The following is a 25,963-nucleotide window of genomic DNA, read 5'->3' on the forward strand; positions in this document are numbered from 1 at the left end:
AAAGCAAATGAGCCATTAAATTCTCTTCTTTCCTCTGTGACTTTTCATCTTCTGGCTTTGGAATTCATTGCTAGTCTGGCCACGGTGATTCAACACTAGCCATTGCTGTTGACGTTTGGCAAAATGTAGATTAAAATGTGCCAGGCCGTGTACGTATGACGCTCCTTCTAGTTGATGTAATGTTACAGTTACATTTTTCTAATCGGTGTATAGGCTACACATATTTACAATTGGAGAATGTAAGAATCAAAATGAAAAATGAAAGGAGGTTATGTTTTCGCCGGCATTGGTCTGTTTGTTTGTTCGTCTGCAAAATAACTCAAAAAGTTCTGAACGGATTTTGATGAAATTTTCAGGAAAGGTTGATAATGGTAAAAGGAACAGATGATAAAAATTTGGTGGTGATCGGTTGAAGTGAAGTGGATAAAATAATGAAATGGTGGGAAATCCGAGCTGCTTGGCGGAGGTCTGCCCTCTCTGAGTGCTCTACTTTATTTCCATGAATTTCTTTGTCAAAGCTACAGGGAGCCACTGGAAAGGGGCTAAATAGCTGCATGCAACTTCAGAGCCGCAGGTTTGCTACTCCTGCCCTAGAGGTTACTGACTGATATGGTCAGACTTGCAGATACTTATTGGAAAGGAAGTGGTAAAGCAGTAGAGCGTTTCATCCTTTCATTTTACATTGCATAAATGTTGTGGTGGCACCAGGCAGGGGAAATAATCCCAAATGTCTTTCTCATGAGCCATGTCATGCTCTTCTTGGGAGATCCAGAGGTGTTCTCAAGGCAGATAGGACCCAGAAATACCTCCACTGAGAGACATACTGATCAGATGCCCGACTCACCTCAACTGGCGTCTTTCAAAATGATAGCGCAACTGGTCTAGTCTAAATTTTGGAATATCTTAGTTCCTGGCTGTAGATATCTAGCTCATGGTGAGCTGCTTGTATGTACAATCACTAGCTTGTGGCCACACAGCAGCTAAGGGTCACAGTGTACTAGAGACACTAGTAATTTGAATTCAGTCCTTAAGAAATGTTCACGCAACATTGCACCTTGTGACAATGGGGCTTTTTCTCGTCCTCCAGCAAAGCGGTAGACAAGTGGCATTTAAAAGCCAAGGGTCAGTCCTCAGAAGGTCCCACCTGTTGCCCAACTGACACGGCAATAAAACCCAACACAGAACCTTACGGGAAGTGAGCTCTTGCATTGTTTTGAGCATAACCAGGCCCTGCCACTGGGCTCTCCCGTAACAGGCCTGTCTACAGAAGGGGGCCCAGTTTGCCGATTACAGGCAAGGTCATTCATTTCTGTTAAGGCTAATTCATAGTGGTCCTGGAATCGCCCTGTCTGGCCTCTGTCCTGGCAGAAATGTGCCCTAGAGGATCCTACCAGGTGCTACCTGCCCCTGACAACACAGCTCTGAGAAACACAAAAGCCTCTCTACTATGAGGAGGCATTTTTTGATAGTGGCTCTGAAATTTTTTTATAAACTTACATCTACCTGTCTGGAGAATATTCCTATTCAAGATTTAAACAAAGTATTGCCGTTAATGTACACATACAGTATGTCATGGATTTAGATTTAGATTTGCATTAAAATATTTTATAAGAAAATAGGATTTTGCATTCATTTTAATGTCTGGTTCTCTGATTTTGTAATATTGTGGCTGCCTGAAGTGATATGTTGTTTCCTTGTCCTGTGTGTCCAAAGGACCAAAGTGTAAGCAGTCTCTAAGGTGATAGAAGGGACAAATGAACAGGCCAGTGTGACACCTAATAGATCAGGTCTTTACGACCCCCAGTTTAGAGATGAGAAGAAGACCTGCTGTAGCCAGAAGTCCCTCTCGCTCAGGCCTGCAGCCCTGACCTCCACAGGGGAGCACGTCATTAGGGCCCATATAAACTTTTGAAGTGGTGAGTCCAAGGAAAGGCCAGGTATGTAAAGGCAATAAATTGTGACTTTAAATACAAACACGGAAAGTGAAAGAGTGCATGACCCCTGACACAGAGATGACTACTTCTGAGCAGTCATGTCTTCTGTTTTTCTCCCTTTCGATGGATACCTGCCAGCAGTAACATATTGCTTCCCACTACTACACTGAATAAGAACAAGAACTAAAGGGCTTCTTTGAAGTTCTTGAACTACTTGAGTCAATAAATCCGCACCAATGATTAAGTGCAGCTATGTAAAACCACTAATTAATTGTGACATTTGAAATGATAGGGAAGAAATTCTTCAAAGCTTTGTCATCAGAGCAAATATCTTAAACGTGATGTGAGTCATTATGAGATCTGTAACAAGTTTAGCACAAACTTACTGAAGTGCAAGATGTTTCTTGAAAAAGCCAGAGAGGTTGTAGTAAGTTCTGCAAGGGTTGAGTGTGCATGCAAATGTTCTTAAAGTATTTAGGAGTGCATACCAAGGAGAGCCTGCTATTCCTGAGAGTTTATAGCTCCCTCTCATGTCCGGTGGGTGAGTGACAGCGAGAGGCAGGCAGAGGGTGTTTCTCCATTGCACCTCAGCCAGGGACAGCTGACTGGTTGGGATCTAATTGCTCTCAAGTGAGGTCAGCAGGAGGCATTTATCTAAGCAGAGTGCACAGCAACAGTGGAAGATGCACAGAGTGAGCCTGCCAGAATCAGGGAGACATCCATGGGAATTGACAGAAGCTCCAAGCTCTTGCTTAGCCTTACTGCACTACTGGGCTTGGTTTACAACTGAGACTACAGCTTTAGAATTACAGAGACTTCAAATTAAAACTCTCTCTGAAAGGGAACACATCTTTGACAACTCCTGTCATCACAGAGCACATGTAAGTCATTAAACTACACTTTGTTTTTGTTTGTTTGAAAAACAGCATTATTGTTTTAAAGTACATACTGTATTTATGCTAATACAGAGGAAATTACAGACCATAGACTTGTGAAGCAATCCAACAGCATTGACGCAATATTTCACTGTTCTGGGTCCAAGATCGGGAGACATCTGCCCGTCAAAGTGCACCACAGAAATTTTAATTTATTGCTAGGAAATGTGCAATTTATATTTGTATGAACACAGAAAGTGAGAAGCTCTTTGAAAGGTGTTTGTTTATGTGAAGTTAAGTGGGTAAATCCTTGTAATTACTTACTGTTTTCTTTGAAGCAGCTTCAAGGAAAACCTTCAATTTGTAACTGCACCTGTGGGTCTATTTTTCCAACAGCAAGCTAGAATTAAACCAGTCTTCTTTTTATTTTATAGTGACATCCTGCATAGCATTTTGTAAACTGGATTATGACGTCTCTTCTCGGACTACGGTCTCAAGAGGATGGAGCAGTCAACGCAGACCTTCACTGAGGACTAAAGAGAGACTTCATCATCCCATAACCTGTCCTCTTCAGACCACACTCCAGCTTCAGCCAACCACAACCAGCTCCACAAAGTCCCCTCCACAACCACCCAGTCTCAAGGTCCCATTAGGAACCCCTGCTGCAAGAACAGGGACCAACACAAGGGTCACAAGTCAGGGATCATGGGGTCACTGGGCTGAGGGATAGCGCGCAGATCTCTATCTCACATTTAAGTATGTTGTTCATTGATCCCCACTGCATTGTATTATAATGCGCAAATGGATGCTGACATGGAACCTTCAATATCTGTTCCCGGGACTGTACCTGCACGCAATCTTCTTGTTCGGCAGTGTGTGTGTGGTCTACAGTGACTGCACTCCAGAGCAACTTGCTGCCATCATGAACTGCTCCAAACACGAGCGCCACACGAGGAACTACGACTACATGGAGGGCGGGGATGTGCGCATTCGTCAGTTGTTCAGCCGCACACAGTGGTTCCTAACAATTGATGACTTTGGCAACATCACCGGGACTCAAGATCCCACCAACTGCTACAGTAAGGATGACTCTTTTTGATTAAACCAGTGTTTTGCTATGAGATCCTCTGCAGTTATTAGTAATAAACAAATACCATATGATATTTTCCAAATGTGAATTAACTTGATTTTTTGGTGTGAACTTAGTCCTAGAATTGGAAATTATAAGAAGTTATAATTCTTGAGTTGAGTTGTGAGATCTTTCCACTGAGTCACTGAAGAACCATTGGCCTGTCAAGGTGGCAGAAGCATGTGGGAGGTGTTATTGTGCAGAGCTCTTTGTAGTGTAATCACAGTGTTAATGGGTCATGTGTCTCTGTTAGAGCAGCCAAAGTGACAGAGGTAAAATGAAGCAGGTGGGAGCTTTGGCTTGTTAAACCATAACATCATCAAAACACAGGCTGTAATGAAGTAAACTGAGGGGTCTCGCAGTCTGATGGGTGCCAGGCCCCTGTGACCTCGGACTCACACATGATCAGCCTGATTTACTCTCCCAGAAACATAAAGTGTCACCATGATATCTTGGGACAAAGAAATGGCATCAAAGACCTGGAGAAATTAATGATTTCTAATGAACCTATGGTTAACAATGGACAACTTGCACCAAGGCAGTCACCATGCTGTGCCTAGTCCAAAATTACTGTAGCAAAATTTGTCATAATAGCATGCCAGTTCACTACTGAGTGACTAATTTTACCTAATAGCCATGGTAATTGTAATCTAACATGGTGAATTGTAAAAATTGTTGCTGGAGAGCTCGCGCTTACCACTGGAAATCTCTGTCACGGTGAGGATGTTTTAAGTAGTTATCATTTCCTCCTATCTGACAGTGTGGCTGTGGCTGGAATGTTGGCTTGACAGGGAAATGCCTCAAAGTGGATGGAAAAGATGCTTGTGCAACAATTGGCAACGAGAGACAGAAAAATTGATACACCCATATGTGGCTGACAATCGCACGCTAAAAGCACACAGAAATTTAACCAGTAAGCCTTTGAAGAGACCATCGTGGTGCAGATATATGTGTAATAAATAAGTGAGTCATACTTTTTGGCTGCAGTGAACAAGAAGTCCTGAAAAGCTGATTGCAAAAAGACTTCTTTTCTTGTTTGTTTTTTTTAACAAAACGAGAAAGAAAAAAAAAGAGAAGAAACCAAAATGAGAAACTTGGAGCTACATTATTTTTGGCCTCCACATTCCATGTGCCCCTGCAACAAAAATATAGGCTTACTTCCAGTGAACTCATCTCTTGCACCACACAAGTTTTTTCCAACTTTACTATATTTCAAAGGATTTTATTAATTCTGCGAAGCTTCTGTATCTGCGTTGCACAGAGAACTGAAATGTCTAACATTGATGTTGTGCATCATAGAAAAAAAAATGTTGCAGAAATGTTTCTAAAAATAATAATGTTTGCGTTGTGGCCAGAGGTATTTGCAGCAGTCTCCAGGACAGTTTTGTTCTGAATGTGTAAACAAATCCTCAAAAGCAAACAAACACATGTTACTTATAAGATAATAGATCCACTGCTAACAAAATAGGAAATGGTAATTACTAACATGTGTAGGTTTGTGTTTAAGTGAAAGGCCGTGTCATGGCTTAAATTGAGTCACAAAAATGTGTTAATAATATCAATAAAAAGTTGTGTTAAGCCACAGCAAAGAGCAGATAAACAGCTTCCAAGTAGGCAATCAGCAACTTCTAAACCACAGCATGACAACTGTAAAACAGGGAATTCAAAGGCAGTAACTATATAAGTAGGTAACATAATAAACCTGGTGTCAGGAGCAACAAAATAAAACTTACTGAGGGACTGAATTAATCCAAAACTCGCAATTTAATTCATTGTAATTTGATAAACGTCAAAGTGAAATAGAAATAATCTGATAAAGACAGGGAGTCTGCTGTAATTTCAGTGTGGATAAGGATTCAGTTTGCATTTTGAGATAAAGTGATAGTTAGACATTAGGTATTTAGTATGAAGCAGTCAATATTAATCTCAACAACGCATTATCTTTACCACCAAATGTAAACAATTGATTCAAGCTTCGTTAACAGAAAGCAGGATTAGGGATTACCCACAAGTAAGTTTACGTAGCCAGAGGCCGGAACAGCGAGTGATGACAAATCCGTTCAAGCTGAGGATAGCCTGTCTGCGTCAGAGCCAAAATGTTAACAATATGTGCGTGAGCATGTGTGTGGAAATGTGTTCCATCTTTCCACAGTAGACCAAACAACTGCAGCTCTTACATGTAATATTATGGGAATAACACTTTCACGCTTTTTAACAACCATAAAAACACAGTAATCCAAGCACTTTGATTAGTGAAATCCCTACTCGGGAAATAAACATGCAGTTGCATCGACAGCTGCCACCAATGTGGGATTTATTAGGAAATGAAGGTCAGCTGACTCTGAATGTGTAAGGGGTTAACAATGGAGATGTAGCTCTGACTGTGTTAAATTGAGCTTTACTTGAAGCCAGAAGTCCAGGAAGCCCCTTCAGGGACCTCCAAGGGGTCCCCAGAAAAAATGGGGAACAGTTTATTCTGACTATTTAATTCACTACAGAAGTGAGCCCGATGTGAGTGAGAGTCATAAGAGTGATTATTCTGATCATAGGTTCCACTTCCTCCACAGTTATCTCCTCAGCTGCATTAACAACAATACAATTCTGGTCTTAATCATATCTAACGGCCAAAATCTTTTCATATGAAGGTCCCTGAAGTGATATCTTATCAACTGGGGGTCAGTGACCTAATGTGTATCAATTCAGGGGTCCTTGACACGAAGAAGGCTGTGAGACACTTCTTTAAATCATGATCAAGGAATAGAAAATCAGGGTTAAATAAATATGATCATACAGTCAAAGGGCAGTCATATTAAGTCAAATATCAAGTGCAAGCAGAGCACAAACAACATTCCATGATTGGGACTCTGCCATCTGTTTGTGATCACGCAAACACTAAAATGCAGCATGCTCAATGTCAGTCTGAAGACCTTCAATGGAGTTCTTCCCTTTTTTTCTCTGACTGTCAAATGAAGAATTTTTGCACAAACAACAAGGCTTTTATATTCACTAAAAATCTATGATCTGGTATTTGTTGCTGTCTTTGAACTAATGTTTAATGATTCCTCATATTTGTAATAGGAGCATAATCACATCCCAATGAAGTCTGGATGGCTGAAAACATTTTGTGTATTGCCAGACAAATGATTTAGTAAACTTAGTGAATGATACATTTCTGCGTGCGACCCTCTCTTCTTTATATGGATAGCAGCGGCATCATACTTTCAATCACAAGAACTGAGCAGTATATACTGTATATAGTGATGTTTTCTATGATGAGACAGCATTAGATGTCTACAACTGCTGGACAAATGATAAAAGATCCATGGATCTATTGCGTGAAATAATAAAGATGCATTCTTATAAGCCCTACAACATAATTAGCTCCTTCACTTTCAAGTGAGGTCAAACACCTCAACTACCATTTGTTCTTAAACCAAAATACTTAAGCACAAGTGTTTTTACTCTCCCACAGACTTGAAGAGCAGGCCTAAAATGTAGCGTGCAAAGCTCATGCAAGGAGGTAGTTTTCTCAATCCCAGGAGAGAGAGGCCTAATCTGTCTCCCATATGTGCTATGGCATAGGTTGTGGTTTGTGTAATGGCCACCCAGGCCAGTTAACAAGGCTTGAATAAAGCCAGAGAAACCACAGACTGATTAACCACAGGAACCTTCATCCTGTTTGTTAATGAAGATGAATGTCGCGCGCAGTGCGGAGGTGGAGTGAAGGCTGGATGTCGACAGTGTCTTATCTGTCCTGTGATATGTCTCACTTTGACTAACTGTGTGAATGTCTGGCAGGTATCCTGGAGATCAGGACAGTGTCTGAGGGGGGTGTACTGGCTATCAAAGGCGTGAAGAGTCAGTATTATATCTCTATGAACAAGGCTGGACAGCTGCAAGGCAAGGTAATATTTTTCCTCAGTGAGAGATGTCATGCACTGTTTTCAGATGATTAACAGCAGAGCATAAATAAAACAATTATTGCAAAACATTCATAACCAAGACCAAGAACTGACAGTGAAGACAAATGCTGATTGTATTAATGTTTGTCTGTCCTTTACAGAGGATCTACAATGAAAACTGCAACTTCAAGGAGGTTTTCCTAGAAAACTACTTCAATGCTTACTCCTCTGCAAAGTGGACTAAAAATGGCAAAGAAATGTTCATAGCTCTGTCTCAGAAAGGACGGCCAATGCGAGGCAAGAAGACTAGGAGGGAGCATATAGCATCTCACTTCATCCCTATTAAGTGCAGGGAGGAGGACCGGAGGGTGGACTGAAAAAGCTAAAAAGGACTATTTGTGTATGATTTCCGTCACATATTATATATGTTAACAGACACATGTAAACTCATTACCAACATCACGCTCCACAATCAGTCGTACGTTAGTTATATAAGGTTCCATAACATGTTGTAATTTTCATAAGCAACCGATATCAGATGGGCACATCAAACTATTCCAAACATCCTCAAACACGATGTCGAAACAAGGAAATATTTGACATAGCTTCAACTGGTACACCAACCGTAAAACCACTAAAGTCTACTCAATGTTATTGTTATTTTGAGTTAAATATTATATTTCCTTATAAAACAGTTAAGTGTTTTCTTATAAAACAGTAAAATGTATTACGCACAGTCGGGACTGTATCCTTTTCCAAAGATGATCTACACCCAGCCAGATGAGGAGACCTGAATGATCAACAAAGAGGTCCAGAACAGAGATTTGGCTCGACCAAGATGTGCTGAAGCAAGCTGGACTTGTCTTTTTTTTTTTACTGGTACAAGTGCTCAGAGCACACACAACAGAGGCACAATAAACTACAATGGCATGTTCAGTAAAATTAGAGTTTGTAGGACAATCTGTTTGTGGATGATCTGTTTTGATCTGTCTGTCCTTCTTGCATTGATGACCAGACTGTGGTCGAATGCATTGTAGCTGCTCACTGATTCCCTCTTCATTATCAAGGTGTGATTTTGAAAAGCTAAAATATTCTGCTGCTGCTGAAATGATATCCAGATTAAAATACAAAGTGAACTACATAATAAATGTGTATGCTATGCAATCTCTTTCCATCAGAGTTAATAATTATGTTTGCCAAAAGATCACATATTTATGAATAAGGAGACGTTTTTTGAGTTTTGTCAAGACATTACAAGTATGACTACAGCCCTATTTGCATGGGACTAGTCTTACCTGGGAACCTTGTGATTTAGAAATCACACCCCCAATGGCGAAGTCTGTATTTTACTCGAATTTACTGGCCTCATCCCCAGGCTATGATGCTACACTAATCTGCCACACACTGTCATGTTATCCATCTCATCATCGTTCAAGATTTCTCTCTTCTAATTGATTTGATATTGCTTTTTCTGCATGCTGTGCACCCAAAATGCTGTCAAAACACTGATGTATAACCGTCAATGCAGCCTTTATAGTTCTCAACTGGTGAAGACGCAGAAACAAGGTGTGGAGAAAACAGAAAACCTAAATACAACCCCAAATCACGAAGATTTTACTTGACAAATTATGGACTTGACATGAGATTAAAATCACAAATGACCTCTGAATTTATTGCAAATTATCAGAGGTCATCATGTAATGCTAGTCCCGTGCAAATGAGCTTTCAACAAAAAATGTAGGGAGGTGCATTTATCTTTAACATGTCTAACACTCCTTTCCACTTTCCATCTGAAAAGGCCAAGTATCTGCATGACATCATTACAATATCCCAATACAGGCCCTAAAATAACATTACATTATCATTCATAGTTGTAAGTTATTTATATAAAACATTTGAGTTGTATGTTAAAGTGTCCATTTTCCTTACAATGTGCAATATTCTACCAGTTTCTCATGTTTTTTTTTTTTTTTTTTTTACCACTAGGGGGTATTAAGGACTCTAAGCAAGCTCACAAACTTGCCTGTCAAATTTTGATGTATTCCAATATTCACAGGTACTCTTTCCTGCTTTGGTCTGACAGTTTTGGTATCTGGTTGACTTGCTGAATGTTTCACCTTTCATCAGCAAGCTGGTTTTTCACACCAGACACCTTCTAATGTACCACCCCAGTCTGTGAGCAGTGTTGATTTTTAATGGATCTGGCAGTACTAGCAACTTATGACTTAATGCATGAAATGAACCATGCTTTTATTCTGCCACATATAAAGCTATGAAGCTGAAACTCTGGAGAAAGGTGAAGAGAACTGTATTCAACCCACAAACTGTGATAAAAATTCAACACACTCTCAATAAATCCAAATGAAAAATGGAATAAAAAAGTTTTTTACTATTTGCATGCTGACCATTAATAAGAAAGATGACTTTGTTATTCAGTAACAACTTTTAAAATATCTGTAATCTTACATGATTTGGCCCCATTCTTGGTACATAATAAAACTATTATGTTGAATAAGTACAAAATGTATGATCTGACATTTGCTGTAATTTTGATCTCATTAGAAAATGCCTGTTGGAGGATAAGTCATAACCTTATCTTTGAATATCACTTGATAAAATTGGGGTTATTCAGCCTGTAACTCTATATTACGCTCAAGCCTGTAGAGAAAACGTATTAAGCGACTGGTTTTTCAAACTCTGATATGTCTGCAGTCCTCTGGAGGTATTAAGCTGTATGTTTGCCAGCTAAGCTGATTTAATGACAAGATAATCAAATCTGTTGATGTTCTCTTTAAGAAGATTGAATACACATTGGAAAGAAACGTTTGGGAAAACTTAAGTGTGCTTGGAAAATCATCCACACATGAAACGCATGAATAAGGTCATTCAATCTGATAAGGGAGGTTGAGATGTGGTAATACAATGCGAGGATAAATCTATTCATTTATGATGGAAGATAAAAATACATCAGCATGGTTCAAATGTTAATTCCCTGTGGGTTTATATTGTATTGAGTACAAGTGGAGTCTTGTCAGTGCAGAAAAATATCGCAGACATATTGGCAGGCTGCCTACACTATAGATTCATACACGTGCATGCAGGCACGCACACACACACACACACACACACACACACTGACACAGCACGAGATTTACCTTTCGCCTGAGTTCACATCTGGCTTGGAGAACCCCTGTCAGATAGACAGTCAAATTGAGAGAGCAAACCCCTGAAATACATTTGACCCAAACAACATCTGAGCAAGGTGAAGGCTTCTGCCAAGTCACGCAAAGTTAGTCTTAGCAGATAATTTGTAACATGCTCAAAATGTAAACACATTTCAGACTCAAGGCTGTGTATTCCCAGCAGGACGAGGGGAGGCTAAAGCCAAGGAGAATGAGAGAGAACTGTCACAGACGTGAAGCAACAGACTTCCGAGAAAAAAAGACGCAACGCAGGCACGCCAGACACATAAATAATATTTACAAGGTGTTCCAAGACCTACAGATTTTGTTTAATAAATTGCTCCTGAAATCACAAATCCTTTTAATACTTTTTTAAAGCTTTTTTTTCTCTTTTTACAAAATGTGGGATTCCCATGCAATTTTCTTCATCTGTTCATCATTAGTTATCAAATAGCAAAATTATGAAACCAGCTGTAGTCTTTCCAGCAGCGACACAGAGTTTCTTTACAGTCAAAAATACTGCCTTGTAATGTTAGCACTGAACGTATGCCAGTAGATTATTTAAACAGCATGTCTAAATAGTTTTTATTTTGCATTACTAATAATTACATATCGGCAATTGTTTACCAGATGCAGCCATAACTTAGGGTCAGATGTATAGCTAATAATGATTTATATTAGCTGATAGAACATCAGTAGTGACCAGGGCCTGCAATAGTTTTAAAGCACAGCAAAAGTACAATTTTCTGTCAATACTTGATCATTTCCTCTGATCAAAAAAGCAGCTAAAGAGCTACTGTGTAGTTTCATGGACCTCCTGGGATGAATAATGACTCAAAGACAATAATGTACTTATTCATTGCAATGCTTTAAAACAGCAGTATTATATTTGCATTTGTGTGGAAACATGAAAACCACATGCGTGCCATATTACAAACAGCACGTGCAGATGAACGTCTGGTTGAGGCAAGTCTGACGCTGGCTGTGAATAACACCACAGGGAAGGATGGACGGAGACAAGCAGAGAAGAGGTTGGATGAGAAAGAAAGGCAAGTGAAGCTAAACAGGGAGAGAGGCTGGGGAGTCTCGTGCGATGAGGAGAGGTGGTCTTGGGGCAGCGGGAGAAAGGGGAGGCCAGGAGGGGGAGGGGGAACACGCAGCTGAACTTGATACATTTCAGGGCTGTAAACCTTCATTTCCCCCGAGGAAATCTGTGGTTATGCAATGTGGGGAATTCTGTGTTTGCAGCCCTTTGTACGGAACCCCCCAGAACACCAGATCATTGTGAAAGACGGTCGGGACCTCCAGCACACTTACCGCAATATCACACTTTACTTTAAAGTAAATTAAATGCACGCAGGAAGATGATAAATTCTGATCAAAAGACGGTGTTATAATCACCTGCAACACTTAAGACTTGCAAGACTACTGACTTAGTCCACCATGACAACTGGCATTGCTGGCTTTCAAAGGCTATTTTAACCATGCTACATTGGCAAACCACCAACAGATAAAACAAATGCCTCAATTACAACACTACAAGAGCAAATAATAACTTATGGACAGATTTTTCCCGATTAGTAGACCACAATTCTAAACATGCAGGTTGGTTGGACCCAAGTTAAAGCAATACAGTTCCAATAAAATGCTATGGTGTCTCTCATAGTTTTCAAATACAGCATTGATGACTTCTTGGTGTTGTGCCATATGGACATCGGAGTTTGTTTTCATCCCAACACCATATTTGTGAATATGGGAGTGAACTCCACAAGTATGGCCATATTTGGAGTCAAAAAAGACTGTTAGGGCTCGTGTGGTGGATCACGTGGGACGAATGGTTTATTGTCAACACAGACAAAAATCTTATGCTAGAACAGATTCACACAGACAGTCTGAAATGCTGGATAGACATTTGTTAACATATTCTTGATTTTAAAAGTTTCTCAAACTCTGCAACTTTCTGCTTCAGTGTGTTTACGCTCCACGTTTAATCATAGTTGTGCTATAATCATATTCACATAGATTCTGGCCATGTATTTGGACTACTGTCTATGTCCCAGTATAAGCACAGGAGGGGATTTGATTTATTGACCAAAGTATGTCCGACTCTGCTACAATAGGTGGCGATATGATCCCTGTCACCCTGTTAGTACTGGACCTTTTTCTATTTGACCTATTACATCACAGACCAAACAATGAATAAACAAGTTAGCTACAGTTAGCTAAACTTCACAGCTCTAATGTCGTCCATCTTTATCAAATGGTCTACCCACTACTCACATCACATTTTCTAGATATTCTAGTTGGAAGAGCCAGGCAAAGATCAAGGGTGAATACTTTTCAAATTTGTGCATGTATCCCACTTTTCGACATATTTGGAAAGTTAAGAAAGTTGTTTTGTATTAAACTTTGCCATAAATTGAGTTGAATCATGGTCATATAATCCTTATCTGTTCATGTCCCAGTTTTTATTTCCACTCTACGTCCACAGAACTGAGGTGCTCCATTGTATCAAAAATGCAAAACCATGTTTCCTTTCCAAGTTTGGCAGTACCTTTCTCTCTAACACTGTCAACATCTTCAACATCTTGTACAAGAGGTGAATTACATTCACTCATTTTAGCAAGTCTTATGTTATCTTGAGGGCCACATTTTGGAAATCAGAAAGAGTTCACAGCAAATGAGTCACACATGTCTTTACACTTGGTAAAGCAACACAACTCCGGACCTGTCATGAATCTGTCTGACTTTAAATCACTCCTCCATGTTTACAGCCCTTTAGAGGGATTACTAAGTGTACTTGTTCCAGTAAGAAAAGACAAGAAACATTGTGTGCATTAGAGGTATTGCGCTTGAAGCAGACTATACAACATGGCATTGTCTTTTCAAAGCAGATACAAGATACATGAAACAAAATAACAATAATGAGAGCAGTAAGACCTCTTGTATTCTGACAAAGGCTACGCAAAGACTGCAGGCAAATCAGAATCTTTAAAACAGACTGCCCATTATTTGCAAGTGATCAGATCTGAATTGTGTGTCGAGATAACATCAGCCTATCTGCATGGGTTGCTATGGTAACGACGTTGGAATCAGTATTTATGTAGCTATGCTGGTGAAGCTGCTTCCTGATGCAAAAGCATGAGGGATGGAGGCATGGATGTATTAAGAGAGCTGAATACAGCGCTGGAGGCAGAGCCCCGTTCATTCCTATTAAAGTTGCTCAGTGGAGCATGAAGCCTAAAAATTTGACCTTCTGGGTATAAAATTACCCAGATCTACTGCATCATTCAGCCCATAAAGCAGGTGCACTACAGACTTTGCAAGCTGAGTGGCTAACTTAGCCCTCCGCTAACTTGGACCGGGATAAAATGACTTAATCGATGGCTCTTCTAGATTTTCAAAACATTATTGAACTGAATGGACCAAATCCCCAAATGAAACAAGTCATTTCAGTGGGTATTGATGGTATAGACGTCTCTTTCACAATGTAGGTCTATGGGAAAAAGCCTTTTTGAGCCCAAACGCATCACGTGATGGGCCTAAAAGTCATAATTCCACTGTTTGACCACTATGAAAATTGGCTTTAAAGCCCCATGCACTTCCTGGGGATCTGAATAGAGGTTCATCCTTTCGCTCTCCAATCAATCGTGCTGTCAAGTATGATTATTTGATGCTGCCAGCCAAGTGACAGCAAACAATTTATTTCGGTGTCTGTCCATGGAGTGTTGTCCTCCATAGCACTCTCCTAGCAGTGTGGATTCTGCTCAGCACCTCTGTCAAATAATGCAAAGGACATTTTGAAATCTAATCAGAGTGGCCAAAGTTTGTAGATTGAGACACGTCTACAGTAAATCTACTACTACCTACTAATGTTGTTTGGATCTAATTTGCTGAAGCTGCATTTCATGTGGTTTTATTTTTACTGTCCAGAATTTCTAAAATAAATCCGGGCACAATCTGGATATGCCAAAAAACTGATTTGGCCTGGCAGTCTGAACAAGGCCTATCCAATTTAATCAATTTGGTGGAATGCAGTACCAGGAATTTGGCAAGCAGATGTTACCATTTTGACTGTCTGAAATACTTTGAAACAGTTGGCTAATTTCAACACAATTGCTTATAATCGAGTTGCAGAGGTATTCATTGAAAATGGTACATCTTGGTATGAAAATTGGCGGTTATCATACCCTGTGCATTTGCTTATCTGCAGTGTTGGATGAGGGACCATATGGAGAATCTCACCTGTGGCTGCACATCTTCTTCCCTACTTGACTGCCAGTCAGTCACATACATTCTGCTTTGACAGAAGGGTCTGTGTAACTGCAAACAATAATAGAAAAGATAATAATAATAATAATAGGGTAATGTTGTATACTGTGAAGCCATGGAACTCACTGAGATGGTTATTGCACTGTGAAAATCTCATACTGTTGCAACCCCGCATAATAAATAGTGAGTAAGTCTTTCAGAAAGCTTTGCTTCCCACATCACTAATCAGATGTAATGAGTCATTGTCTCTTTATCACTGTATGCAGTTGTGTGCTCCTGTTGTTGGACGAAAATACATGTTGACGAGTGTGAGAGGAGGTGAACTGACAACCCAGCTTCTGGATCAAAACTTTCTGTACAGTAATCTATAAGGTCAACAGGTGCATTACAGTAATGGTTAACTGAATTGGGATATACTCACAAAAAGGTCACACTGACACATTGTTCACCACACTGAAAAGACACATAGGATAAAGGGGCTATACTTGTTTTTTTTTTAGAATTGCTGCAAATTGAGAGTGGATGATTTTAAAATGCTGATATTTGCTATGTTTCATATATTGCATTAACATTGGTTTTTAAGTTGGCTACTTAGCTTGCTTATCTGGGCAACAAATGTGTTGTCAGCTCCACAATAGAGTTGGCACAACAGAGTTTGAGGCTCCCTTTGTCTTTCAGATGCTGAGAAAGTAAACCAAGTAGTGTTCAGTGGTTATTTCGGGGGCCTAGGAGTAATTCCTTGCAAATACACTGCCTGTTTTGAAAACTTAAAATCTCAGAAACTTTTGTATTAAAAGAGGAGTGCTGGCATTGGTTAGCAAATTTTTCTAACCCTGCCGCTGCCTCATGGTTACTGGATTGGAAATACATTCTACTATATAAATAGCTCAGATAAAGACTATTGACAGCAGGATCTGTGGGTTATCCAAAGAAAAAGGGACACTTGTTGGAAGAACATGCTGTTATTGAGTATGTTCAGTGTCTTATGCTCTCTTTTATAGCATTTAAAGACGTATCCAGTTAAATAACAAATGAGGGATAGTTTGCAACACAAAGCCACTGGATCACGTATGATAAAAGCTTATGACTTAAGCATGCTGGATTTTCAGTTTGCTTTCACAAACATATTATGGATGCTTAGCAGGCTTAGAACTTGGCGTAAAATTCTTCCAAGCAAAAATCACTCTGGGTTTCAGGAGGTTATCCTGGCACACAACATAAATGCTCATTATCACATGTACGCACTAGTAGGAAGGCACACAAGGGCAAAAATACACTTTGAGTCTTACCATGAGCAGGGTTCCTCTCTTTAGATTCATCTCCAGCTGCTGTGATGGGCCAACTTAAGTTCCTGTGTTGCCATGAAAGGAATTTGGGCTTCATGCCTGAAAAGCACACGATGCAACTGCTCAAAAATTCATATGTCAAATATGGAAAGTCTGTCAGTCTGAGAGGCATTACATGTATATGTTATCAGTGTGTGGTGACCTGAGAAAGGCAAGGAAACCAAAAGGTTAGCCCAGTCATCTAGTCACTCCTTTGATTCAGGGAATGTTTAGTAAAATGCTATGCTGACTGCGTAGGCCGATAAGGCCTGGATGCACCTGAAAGACCTTATTTCAAATGTTTGATTTAATATTTTCATTGCTCTGACTGTTTTTAGTAACTGGCAACAAGACAGAATACAGAGGAAAATAATGATTCAGTAACAGTTTTCTTGGAAATTTATCTGCACTGCTGTCATCTGTAAAACAAACATTCCTGAAATGCAGCTGTCATGCAGTTTGTTTTTTCATTCCTCTGCGTTAGACTAAACAGAAGAAGAATTGAATTTTAATTATAAGACATGTCAGGAACAGTCAATCCATTCATATCTGATGCAGGCAGATGGATCTCAACCATGATATTGTTGTGTCTAGCTTTGTGACAGTTTAATGCCAAAGGCAACACAGAGCACAAAGACCAAAGGACAGCGCAAGGTATTATCAGAAAAATCCTAAATCCTATCTAAAGCTAAATCTGCAGATTTAAAACATCCTGTGAAGTTTAAGAGAGCAAAATCATCTTGAACCTGTGCGGGAAGAACCGCCAGATGATGTTTTTAAGCAAGGCTTAAGGCTCCTAGATCCTGAATAACACAGCCTGCAGGGATGACAGGTAAGCTTGGTGCAAGAAATATGACAACTACTGAAAAACTACATTTCATTGCAATGATTCTAAAAGCAACCTGGCACGCAGCGCACATTTGGCAGATTTCTGATTGTTTGGAATCTAATATCACAGACGGTGGAAGATCCCATTTGATACACATCTGTTTGCCATGCAGGTTTGCATGCGATTGTCTGTTTCATAAAAAAAGTGTGACAGCTCAGGTATCTCTGAAATCTGACATAAAACAATCTGTTTTACATCACATCAAGCACATTTGGCTTTCAATACAACAGATGCATATTAGGCCTAATATTTCATGCTAGTATTCTCTGAACTGACCTTTCAAGTTTTGATTGGCCACATTGGGGTGTTATCATCTGTGAACCTTGAATTTTGCTTAAGCATCAGCTTCCTTTAGAATGACTGGCTGCACAACGTCCCAGAAATTTTCACTGCTGTATAATCAAAACAAAGCATAATAGTTTGACTTCATTACCATTTTATTTCACTTAAGTAGTCATTTTCAATCATATCATTTCAATATCTGGAAAATCTGAGACATACAGAGCAATTAAAGGTCTGATCCAGACTATAGTTAAAACATCCATTTAGAATTGTATCAACAGAACAGGAAATTAGATTATAAATAGTACATCATACTCTGAACTAGCAATTACATATGCATTTGTAATACTAAGTGTTAGATAATAGATAACATTCTTTATCAAATATCAGCACTGGTTTTCTCTGTGTTTTCGCTGACTAAAATTAAGACTGCAAAAGGATGACTGCACAATGCATTAATGTGACATTACCATCATTGTACATACAATAACTGTAAGGATTGGGATGCCCAGGAAATCTGCTATTCTCAACTCAAGTTAATCCTGATGTACTTTTTTGTGCCATTTTATGTACTCTAGTTAATCAAGAAACAGATTAAATAATAGTATTCATCACTCACAGACATATTTTCTGTGGGAGGGAAGTGTGTTTAGAGAATATAGGGGGTGAAATGCAGCAAAGAGCCGCAAGCTAATTAAATTTACAACTTTTTATTCAAATCATTTGAAAATAACGCATATTTTAATGTATTAAAATGCTATCATCAGTCAAAATACCATTAACTTAAATGCTGATATTTTTTAATAGGGACAGATGACAAACTTTTTTTTTTAGTATTTTCATGATATGTCCAAACCTGAAGTCATGCAGAAGTTAATGAAATATATAATATAAATATTTTTCAAATTATTAATACAACACATAAATTATGTATATAAAGTAACCTGTTACACCAATCATCCCATATTTATTCCAGCACCTCTTCTACTACTGTGTTACATTGTGGATACATCATACATTGTATATATTTATTTATTTATATCTGTAGATATTAAAATGTTTATGTTTACTTTGTTCAGCTTTGTCCTCCTTGTTTTTAGCTGTGTGAATAGTTCTGTGTATGTATACTGAGAGCAACAAAAATCCAGAGTCAAATTCCGTTTATGTATATGTACACATGCTTGGCCATTTAAGCTGGTTCTGTTACATTTGTTGATGGGGAAAAACATGAGTAGCATTAACCATAAAGCTAGCTACTTCCCTAAATGTTACAATAGGAAACTTAAACTGACAGAGTAAAATGTTCCCTGATGGTTAATTAGTCAATTGCAACTTTAACTAATGTCATTTAACTCAACATTGAATCTAGCTTAAACATCTTAGTATATTTACTAAGCTAACCCATAGTCCTACGGTTACGTTAACAATTAACCTTTCGTTACTTTCCGTTAATTAACATTTAATTTATTTAGCTACTTAACAGTCCACAAGGTTCTTCCCGTTTGACATCGTTACTAACGTTACTTTACTTTACTCAACGCTACTTAACCTGTCCGCCACCAGCAGGTAACGTCACTGCCCAACAGCTCACGTTCGGAATTTGGTGCTTAGCAACGGCTAACTGACGAACGCACTCCTTCCTGTAGGCGAAACACTGTTTCCGGCGTAGAAGAAGACGTTCACGCTGATGCACATACTAAATACCGGTAGACACGTTTTTATCACGATTGACTAAAAAGTGGACAACGTGTTGCTTGCAACCCGACTGAAACTACTACAACGTCTGTTTGGCTTTTTCTTCGGTAGCTAACCTTGCTAGTCACTATCATTTGGGTCTGCTAGTAGCAGATGCTACAGATGTTTAGCATGTCTGTAGGTTGCTAACAGAGGCTAGCTTCACTAGCTTGAATCAGGTGCTGTGCTATATTGTAACGTTATCTACAGCACTTAAGCAGGGGCTTATGTATTGTTATATACTGTATCGTTAGATCCAACTGTGCGAAAGAGAAGGGAGAGAAACCTAAGGCGTCACTGTTAATAGCACGGTAGGTACTTTTGTTTAGCTCACTTTAACTTCATTCATTAGCTCTCGCCCAGATGCGGTGGTATTAGCTAATGCTCCATATGCATCTAGTCTCGGGTAGCAAACGTTTTTCTCTTGACTTTGTCTAATCGCAAAAGTCTTTTTAGCTGGTAGACTGACATAAATCTGGTTTAGGGCTTTGATGCAGAAAGTCCCTCCCTCTTCAGTTACTTCCTGTTTCTCAGCACTGATGTATGTGACAAAATCAAATGGATGTCGGCTCATACTGTGTCAGTAATTGATCGTGAATGTTGATGCTTTCATGTTTAAATGTTTAAGGAATGAGTAAATGAGATGTCAGAACAGATCATTATTTGTTTTTGTGAATATAAGCAGAAAAAAACGAACAGTCAAATAAGGTCAGAACATTGCATGTCTTTTATTAATGATGATGATGAATCATGATAATAATAAAGTTTATACCAGGCAACCAAAATAAGAGAAGAGCTAAGTAAAAAAAAGTGTTGATCACATGAAAATAAAACAAGGGAGAAGGACAGTTAATTTCAAATGAATAATGTCAGTACAATGATCAAAACAGCAACCATAATTAAGAAAATAAAATCAGAACCTAAAAAATGCTCATGATTATAATCCCACTATGCATACATATCAGTGGTGCAGTGGTCGTCGATTAGGTGGACGTACTACAAAGTAGATAGGTACTACTCTCCTATATTTTCTAATGGCTTTTGGCTGATAGTTGGGTATATTGTGAACAGCCAGAAAAAAAAATGGGTATACATCATACCTGCATGTATCCCCCATACATCACTGGTAAATATTCATACACATGCACAGATATTTTTCAGTTAACATGAAATTACAAGACAGTCTCCTTTTTTAAAATGGATACTCAAAGGAGATACTGATTTACAAGTCTGAGTTTATTAGGTCTGCTCATTTCGGAGTTGAGATACCTGAACAGAAAGCGTGTGATATGAGACAAGATGTTGTGTGGGAATTTAGTTGGTGCACTGAATTGCAGTTTATCTTTATAGTCAAGAAAAGACAGCGTTCAAGCTACGTCACAGTATTGCAATAAAAACTTGCACGTTATCCAATCTCATCACATTATTAGTGTTATTTAATATACCCCATATCTACTCAGTTCAACTTTTTGTCTGAAAAACACCTTCTGAATGACCTATTAGATAAAAAAAAACACTCGCTTGTTTAATGGTTTTTCCACATTACTATACTGCTCACTTAGTTATGTGGTTATGTAAATGTTGGATTATTTTTGTCTGCTAATATATGCATCGTTTGTTTTGTCATTCTTGGTCAGCTATGAATGTAGGGCCCGCATATTTCAGCACTGGCCTGTCAACATTAAAAGAGCAAGCATGAGCAGCCTGGATCAAGACCAGCGTCTCCATCCCAGTTGCCGTGACAAAACAACAGTCTCTAGTGATTCATCAGACACTCATGAGCTTGCCAAGCAGCCTCTCCAAGATCTAAAATTGGCATCGCATGCAGTGCTGGAGAAGGCGCAGGAGAGGGGCAGGTTGAAATGCTCTAAATGTGGAGGATCAAGGATGTTCTTCTGCTACACATGCTGCTCATTACTGGGTGTCAGCCGGCAAGAAATCCCTTTAATCAAGGTCAGTAGAAGGTCAGGATTCTCTTGATTGTTCTTTTAAGAGAGGCCTTCAGCTACAGTATGGAGTTGCTGTAATAGTAGTATTCTAATGTGATGGAAAATGTTAAGTCATGTGTTTTGTTTAAGATCTATGAAATGTGTGGTTTAAATGTAACTCCTCCCTGTCTTCTGGATCAGACTGTACACATTGTATTTTGTGTTCAGCTTCCTGTGAAGATAGACATCATCAAACATCCCAATGAGACAGATGGCAAGAGCACTGCAATCCACGCAAAGATCCTCGCACCCAGTGATGTCACCATATACACTTACCCCTGCATACCTGACTATGAAAAGGACAAGGTTAGCTGTTTTCTGTCATGATATATTGGAGTTTATTTAGGATATACTATGCCGGATTTTCCTAAAAAAAAAAAAAAAGAACAGTGGATATACTCATACAGAAGTAATCCCTCTCAGTCACTGCTCTCTGTCTGTATTTTTTAATTTTCCTCTTTTACTTACACTTTCCCCAGCGAACGTCTTTACAAACAGTAACCGACAATCCGGTGTATTGTACATTTAACTTGCACCTTTGGGTGTCATTATGAGGCTTTATTCTTTATGGCTGCAACCGGTGATTATTGTCATATTGGCCTATTGTTTTCCAGATTAATTGATTGTTAAGTCTCTAGAATTGAAAGAGACCAGATATAAAGAAAATTGCCCATTACAGTTTCCTGAAGCTCAGAATAAAATTTTCGAATGTCTTGTTGTGTCTGCTCAACAGCCCACAACCTAAAGATATTCAGTTTTACAATAATATAAAGTAAGGCAACACAGAGGTGCAGTGGTTAGCATTGTCACCTCACAGCAAAGGGGTTTGAACCCAGGGGTGAGGAGCCCTTCTGTGCAGAGTTTGCATGTTCTCTCATTGCCCGTAGGTGTGAATGTGAGCGTGAATGGTTGTCTGTCTATGTGTCAGCACTGTGGTACTCTGGCGACCTGTCCAGGGTGCACCCTGTCTCTCACCCAGTGTCAGCTGGGATAGGTTCCAGCCCCCCTGTAACCGCCAACAGGATAAGCAGTTATGGAAAATGAATGAATAATACAAAGCAAGAGGTTTTGATTGATACTGTACCGTACATACTTCTAGAGATGAAAAGGTTACAGATTTTACGATAAACTGTGGTAAAATTCCTTACGGTTAGTATTATTGTTTCTTTTTTTACTGTGCTTTGAAAAACATCCAGCATCAACCAAATTAAGCGTCAGTCTCCCCGACATATGTCCACGTGGAGCTTTCTTTCATGTTAATGCACATGTGGTTTGTACACGTTTACATAAGGTACTGGCTTTGTTATTATATTAATGTTTATGCCAACAAAAAGTGCATCAAGTTGCTCGTATTATTTGCGGTATTTTGATCTAAAACTTGGTGAAATGATTTCAGTGTGTGTATCAGTACCTTATGAACTGATCAGCACATTTTAAACATTACAGCAATACTGGTGATAACCCTGATAATTTTGGTCACCATAATTATGAGAGGACATTTTCATATCATCTCTACTGTTTTCAGATTTAGAGGACCCAGTCAGGGGCTGCATTTTCATATTTCATGCAGGAAAAGTTTGAATTTCATAGCACTAATTGTATTAAACATAATCTGATACTGTTATTTGACTTGACTTACAGAATCACAGTGGCTTTGGTGCACAAGCCTTGTTTATTGTATTTGACAGTTTCCAACTTTGAATTTTTGCCTCTTGCTTTCTAATTTAGCCAAATGAATTATCTTGTGTTTTCAATTTTTTAACTTTATTTGGTTCCTATCAAACTGTATTCCTCTCTTCAAGTGCTTTCTAAAGTTAGCTATATATAAATCATCACACTGTAGAAACAACATGTTCTATCTTAGAAACATATTTTTCACACTCAAGTCTTGGTTTGTATGATGTTGTTCCAGTCTGAATTGGATATCTCTCTGCTTTCTCCAGGTGGTGTTGGTGTTCCCGGGGCCAGGGGCTGTCTCAGTACATGACATGATGCAGTGTTTGCATGACATGACTGATAGCAGGTCACATGACTTCTCTGATGAACCCTGTGTAAAGAGGCTGAAAAGTGAGGAAGATCAAGAGGCCACACACACTGCACAGGACCCGGAGTCAGGGACCCCAGATGAAGCAAAGGGCTTGGAGTCAAGGGCGTATCCCCTACAGAGGGTGGTCTTCATTGACAGCACATGGAACCAGACCAACAAGATCAGCACAGATGAGAGACTCCAAGGTAATCATGAAAGATTGCATTTGTGCAGCTTTTCAAAGAGCTCTGACTGCTGGTGATTATTAGGGGCGAAAGCACTTCACCCACAGCGTGTTTAACATGATCTCACTCTGTGCTCTTGTGCGCTCTCTGACTGACATGTGCTCTCCTGCAGATTTGCTCCGGGTAGAGCTGAAGACGAGGAAAACGTGTTTCTGGCGCCGTCAGAAGGGCAAACCAGACACCTACCTAGCTACAATCGAGGCTATTTATTATTTCCTCAAGGACTTTCACGAGCAATGCCTCGCTCAGGAGTACAGCGGAGAATATGATAACCTGCTCTTCTTCTACTCCTACCTGCACTCAGTTGTCAACAAAGCTAGAACTGATGCTGGAAAATGCTGAGGAATGCTGCGAGGAAAAACTGAAATCAGCTATGAGAGACAAACAGTGTGATCGATTTTATTTTATGGCTGAGTGATATTTTATTTTGTAAGGGATACTGGGACATCTATTTGTAAGATGTAAATTTTGGATGAATATGCAATAAAACATGAGGCATGACACTCGCCAGACATGAATGAGATGTGTTTGATACATGAGTAAATACAAGACATATAACTCTGAAATAAAAATCCAACAGTTTTAACACAGACTGGACAGTAGCAATCTATCAACCAAAACCACATACAAAAATAGTTAATTGGGGTATTTTAAAATCACATGGAAAACAGCGTTACCTTGTTTTTTTTTTTTCTTTAATGTAAATTGTTGGAAATTATTTAGATTTAATCAGAAAAGAAATGACGTTTTGTGAATTTTGGTGTGACCCTGAGAATTAATCTTAATTCTTAGAAGTAAGTCTTTTCGGGCATTTTATTTTTGATCTTCCCGCTTTAATCCATTTTAGTTGTGGTATGATTCATCTATTTGAATCTTTAAGGAAGACTTCATCTCTCATGATCATTTGGATATCTATTACTCACCCCATGTTACATTGAATTTGTGAAGAAAACTGTTTTTCTTGCATGCCTCCAGTGAATGAAGAATCCAAAAACAGATTTAATTAATTCAAGTCATAGGGCTCCAACAGCAAAACTTTACCAAAATATCCATTTATAAACTCCCACACAACTTGTGTTATATAAAACAAATCTCATTTATCCAGTTGTATGCTCAGTCAGTACTTCCAAAGTAAACTGTAACTATAAAATGAATGGATGCTTTGCTGCCTCAGAACCTGGTGTCGGAGAAAAAATAAACAATTATTCACTGGGCTGACTGCTGGTGACTTTTAAGGTGGAATGTTAACTTGTAATGTTACTCATTGTATGAGCTGACGACATGAATCAATCAACACACCTTAAATTTCACTGTAACAACTTTGGCCATCACTTTAATTTTTATACGACATACACTTTTAGTAATGAGTGGAACTTAAAGCATTTATATATATATTAATTTTAGACAGATTACGTGAACTGTATATATTCTAATCCTCACTCGGAGAAAAAAAAAAAGAAAAAAAAAAGTGGAGCGGTGTTCCTGCGTGCTATGGCAACACTAAAACCCTGAGCTTGCCTGAGAAGGACTAAATGCACAAACCGACTATTTCTAAATATCCCATGGAGAGAGACTCTCACTGCAGCCTGTTTTATTTTGTTCTGAAAATGTCTGTGTGCAGCCTGTGGACGATAAACAAGGTGCAGACTTCCATCTGTGTCACCAATAATGAGGAAATACAGTGAGTGACAACAACCCCGCCTACATTTAAGAGTACTGTTTGTGGTGGAAATGCTAGGTCTCTTAAACCTTAAGGTACCATACCTTAAGAGTTTGGTGGAAACAGGACTATACTCTGATGGAGGAAGTGGGAGACCAGCAGCTCCTGTGTTCAGTGAGGTAAAATTACTGTTTTTACCAGTGGAGTTTTGCTCTGAAGAGAGTATAGTTAATTTCTACTTTCATTTTAGTTCTCTGTTAGAAAAGGCTGTCTGTTTGTAAGTACTAAGAATACGACTGGACAAATGAGACTTAGATTATACTGCACAAGTTGTATGAGAGTTTGTGCATGAATGTTTGATGTAGTTGTGCTATTAAACGTGGACCCCTATGATTTCAATTTAAGAATTTCCTCTGTTCCACTGTAGGGGCATGCAAGAAAAAGTTTTCTTCACAAACTCTACATAACACAGGGTGAGTAACTGACAAACAAAATGTTAATTTGGAGGAGAAGTATTCCT

At 39.0% G+C, this 25,963-nt stretch overlaps 2 protein-coding genes and 1 long non-coding RNA gene across 6 annotated transcripts in view; 2 read left to right on the plus strand and 1 right to left on the minus strand.

Moving 5' to 3' along the window:
- Positions 1-19,436, minus strand: part of LOC125880400 (uncharacterized) — a 43,459-nt gene extending 24,023 nt beyond the window's left edge. The window contains exons 1-4 of one of the 2 annotated variants that reach the window (XR_007448064.1): positions 19,340-19,429; positions 17,785-17,900; positions 16,584-16,679; positions 15,268-15,345 (exon numbers count right to left, since the gene is read on the minus strand). This is a non-coding gene — a long non-coding RNA (uncharacterized LOC125880400). Of the gene's footprint in view, positions 1-15,267; positions 15,346-16,583; positions 16,680-17,784; positions 17,901-19,339 lie in introns of both variants that reach the window. The other variant, XR_007448068.1, reaches the window with a different exon arrangement.
- Positions 2,574-10,310, plus strand: fgf7 (fibroblast growth factor 7). The gene is made up of 4 exons (XM_049562785.1): positions 2,574-2,815; positions 3,244-3,888; positions 7,737-7,843; positions 8,002-10,310. The coding sequence occupies exons 2-4, from the start codon at positions 3,603-3,605 to the stop codon at positions 8,215-8,217; spliced, it is 609 nt and encodes a 202-aa protein (XP_049418742.1). The 5' UTR covers positions 2,574-2,815; positions 3,244-3,602; the 3' UTR covers positions 8,218-10,310.
- Positions 19,437-19,463: 27 nt separating the features above from the next.
- On the plus strand, positions 19,464-25,872 carry dtwd1 (DTW domain containing 1). Of its 3 annotated transcripts, none has more exons than XM_049562758.1 (5): positions 19,464-19,835; positions 21,162-21,477; positions 21,654-21,818; positions 23,456-23,744; positions 23,896-25,872. In XM_049562758.1, exons 2-5 carry the CDS (start codon positions 21,220-21,222, stop codon positions 24,123-24,125), a joined length of 942 nt encoding a protein of 313 aa, XP_049418715.1. In that variant the 5' UTR covers positions 19,464-19,835; positions 21,162-21,219; the 3' UTR covers positions 24,126-25,872. The 3 variants fall into 3 exon arrangements, with proteins under 3 accessions (XP_049418715.1, XP_049418722.1, XP_049418729.1); XM_049562765.1 differs by having other exon boundaries at positions 21,174-21,477; XM_049562772.1 differs by having other exon boundaries at positions 19,467-19,835; positions 21,681-21,818.
- Positions 25,873-25,963: the final 91 nt, after the last annotated feature.

The sequence above is a fragment of the Epinephelus fuscoguttatus genome, linkage group LG2 (assembly GCF_011397635.1).
Source record: "Epinephelus fuscoguttatus linkage group LG2, E.fuscoguttatus.final_Chr_v1".
NCBI classification, from domain to species: Eukaryota; Metazoa; Chordata; class Actinopteri; order Perciformes; family Serranidae; genus Epinephelus; species Epinephelus fuscoguttatus.

Coding starts and splice junctions, on each gene's coding strand:
- fgf7 (XM_049562785.1), top strand. CDS start 3,603: ATGCGCAAATGGATGCTGACATGGAACCTTCAATATCTGTTCCCGGGA. Junction 3,889..7,736: donor AGATCCCACCAACTGCTACA/GTAAGGATGACT, acceptor AATGTCTGGCAG/GTATCCTGGAGATCAGGACA. Junction 7,844..8,001: donor CTGGACAGCTGCAAGGCAAG/GTAATATTTTTC, acceptor TGTCCTTTACAG/AGGATCTACAATGAAAACTG.
- dtwd1 (XM_049562758.1), top strand. CDS start 21,220: ATGAGCAGCCTGGATCAAGACCAGCGTCTCCATCCCAGTTGCCGTGAC. Junction 21,478..21,653: donor AAGAAATCCCTTTAATCAAG/GTCAGTAGAAGG, acceptor CTTCTGGATCAG/ACTGTACACATTGTATTTTG. Junction 23,745..23,895: donor CACAGATGAGAGACTCCAAG/GTAATCATGAAA, acceptor GCTCTCCTGCAG/ATTTGCTCCGGGTAGAGCTG.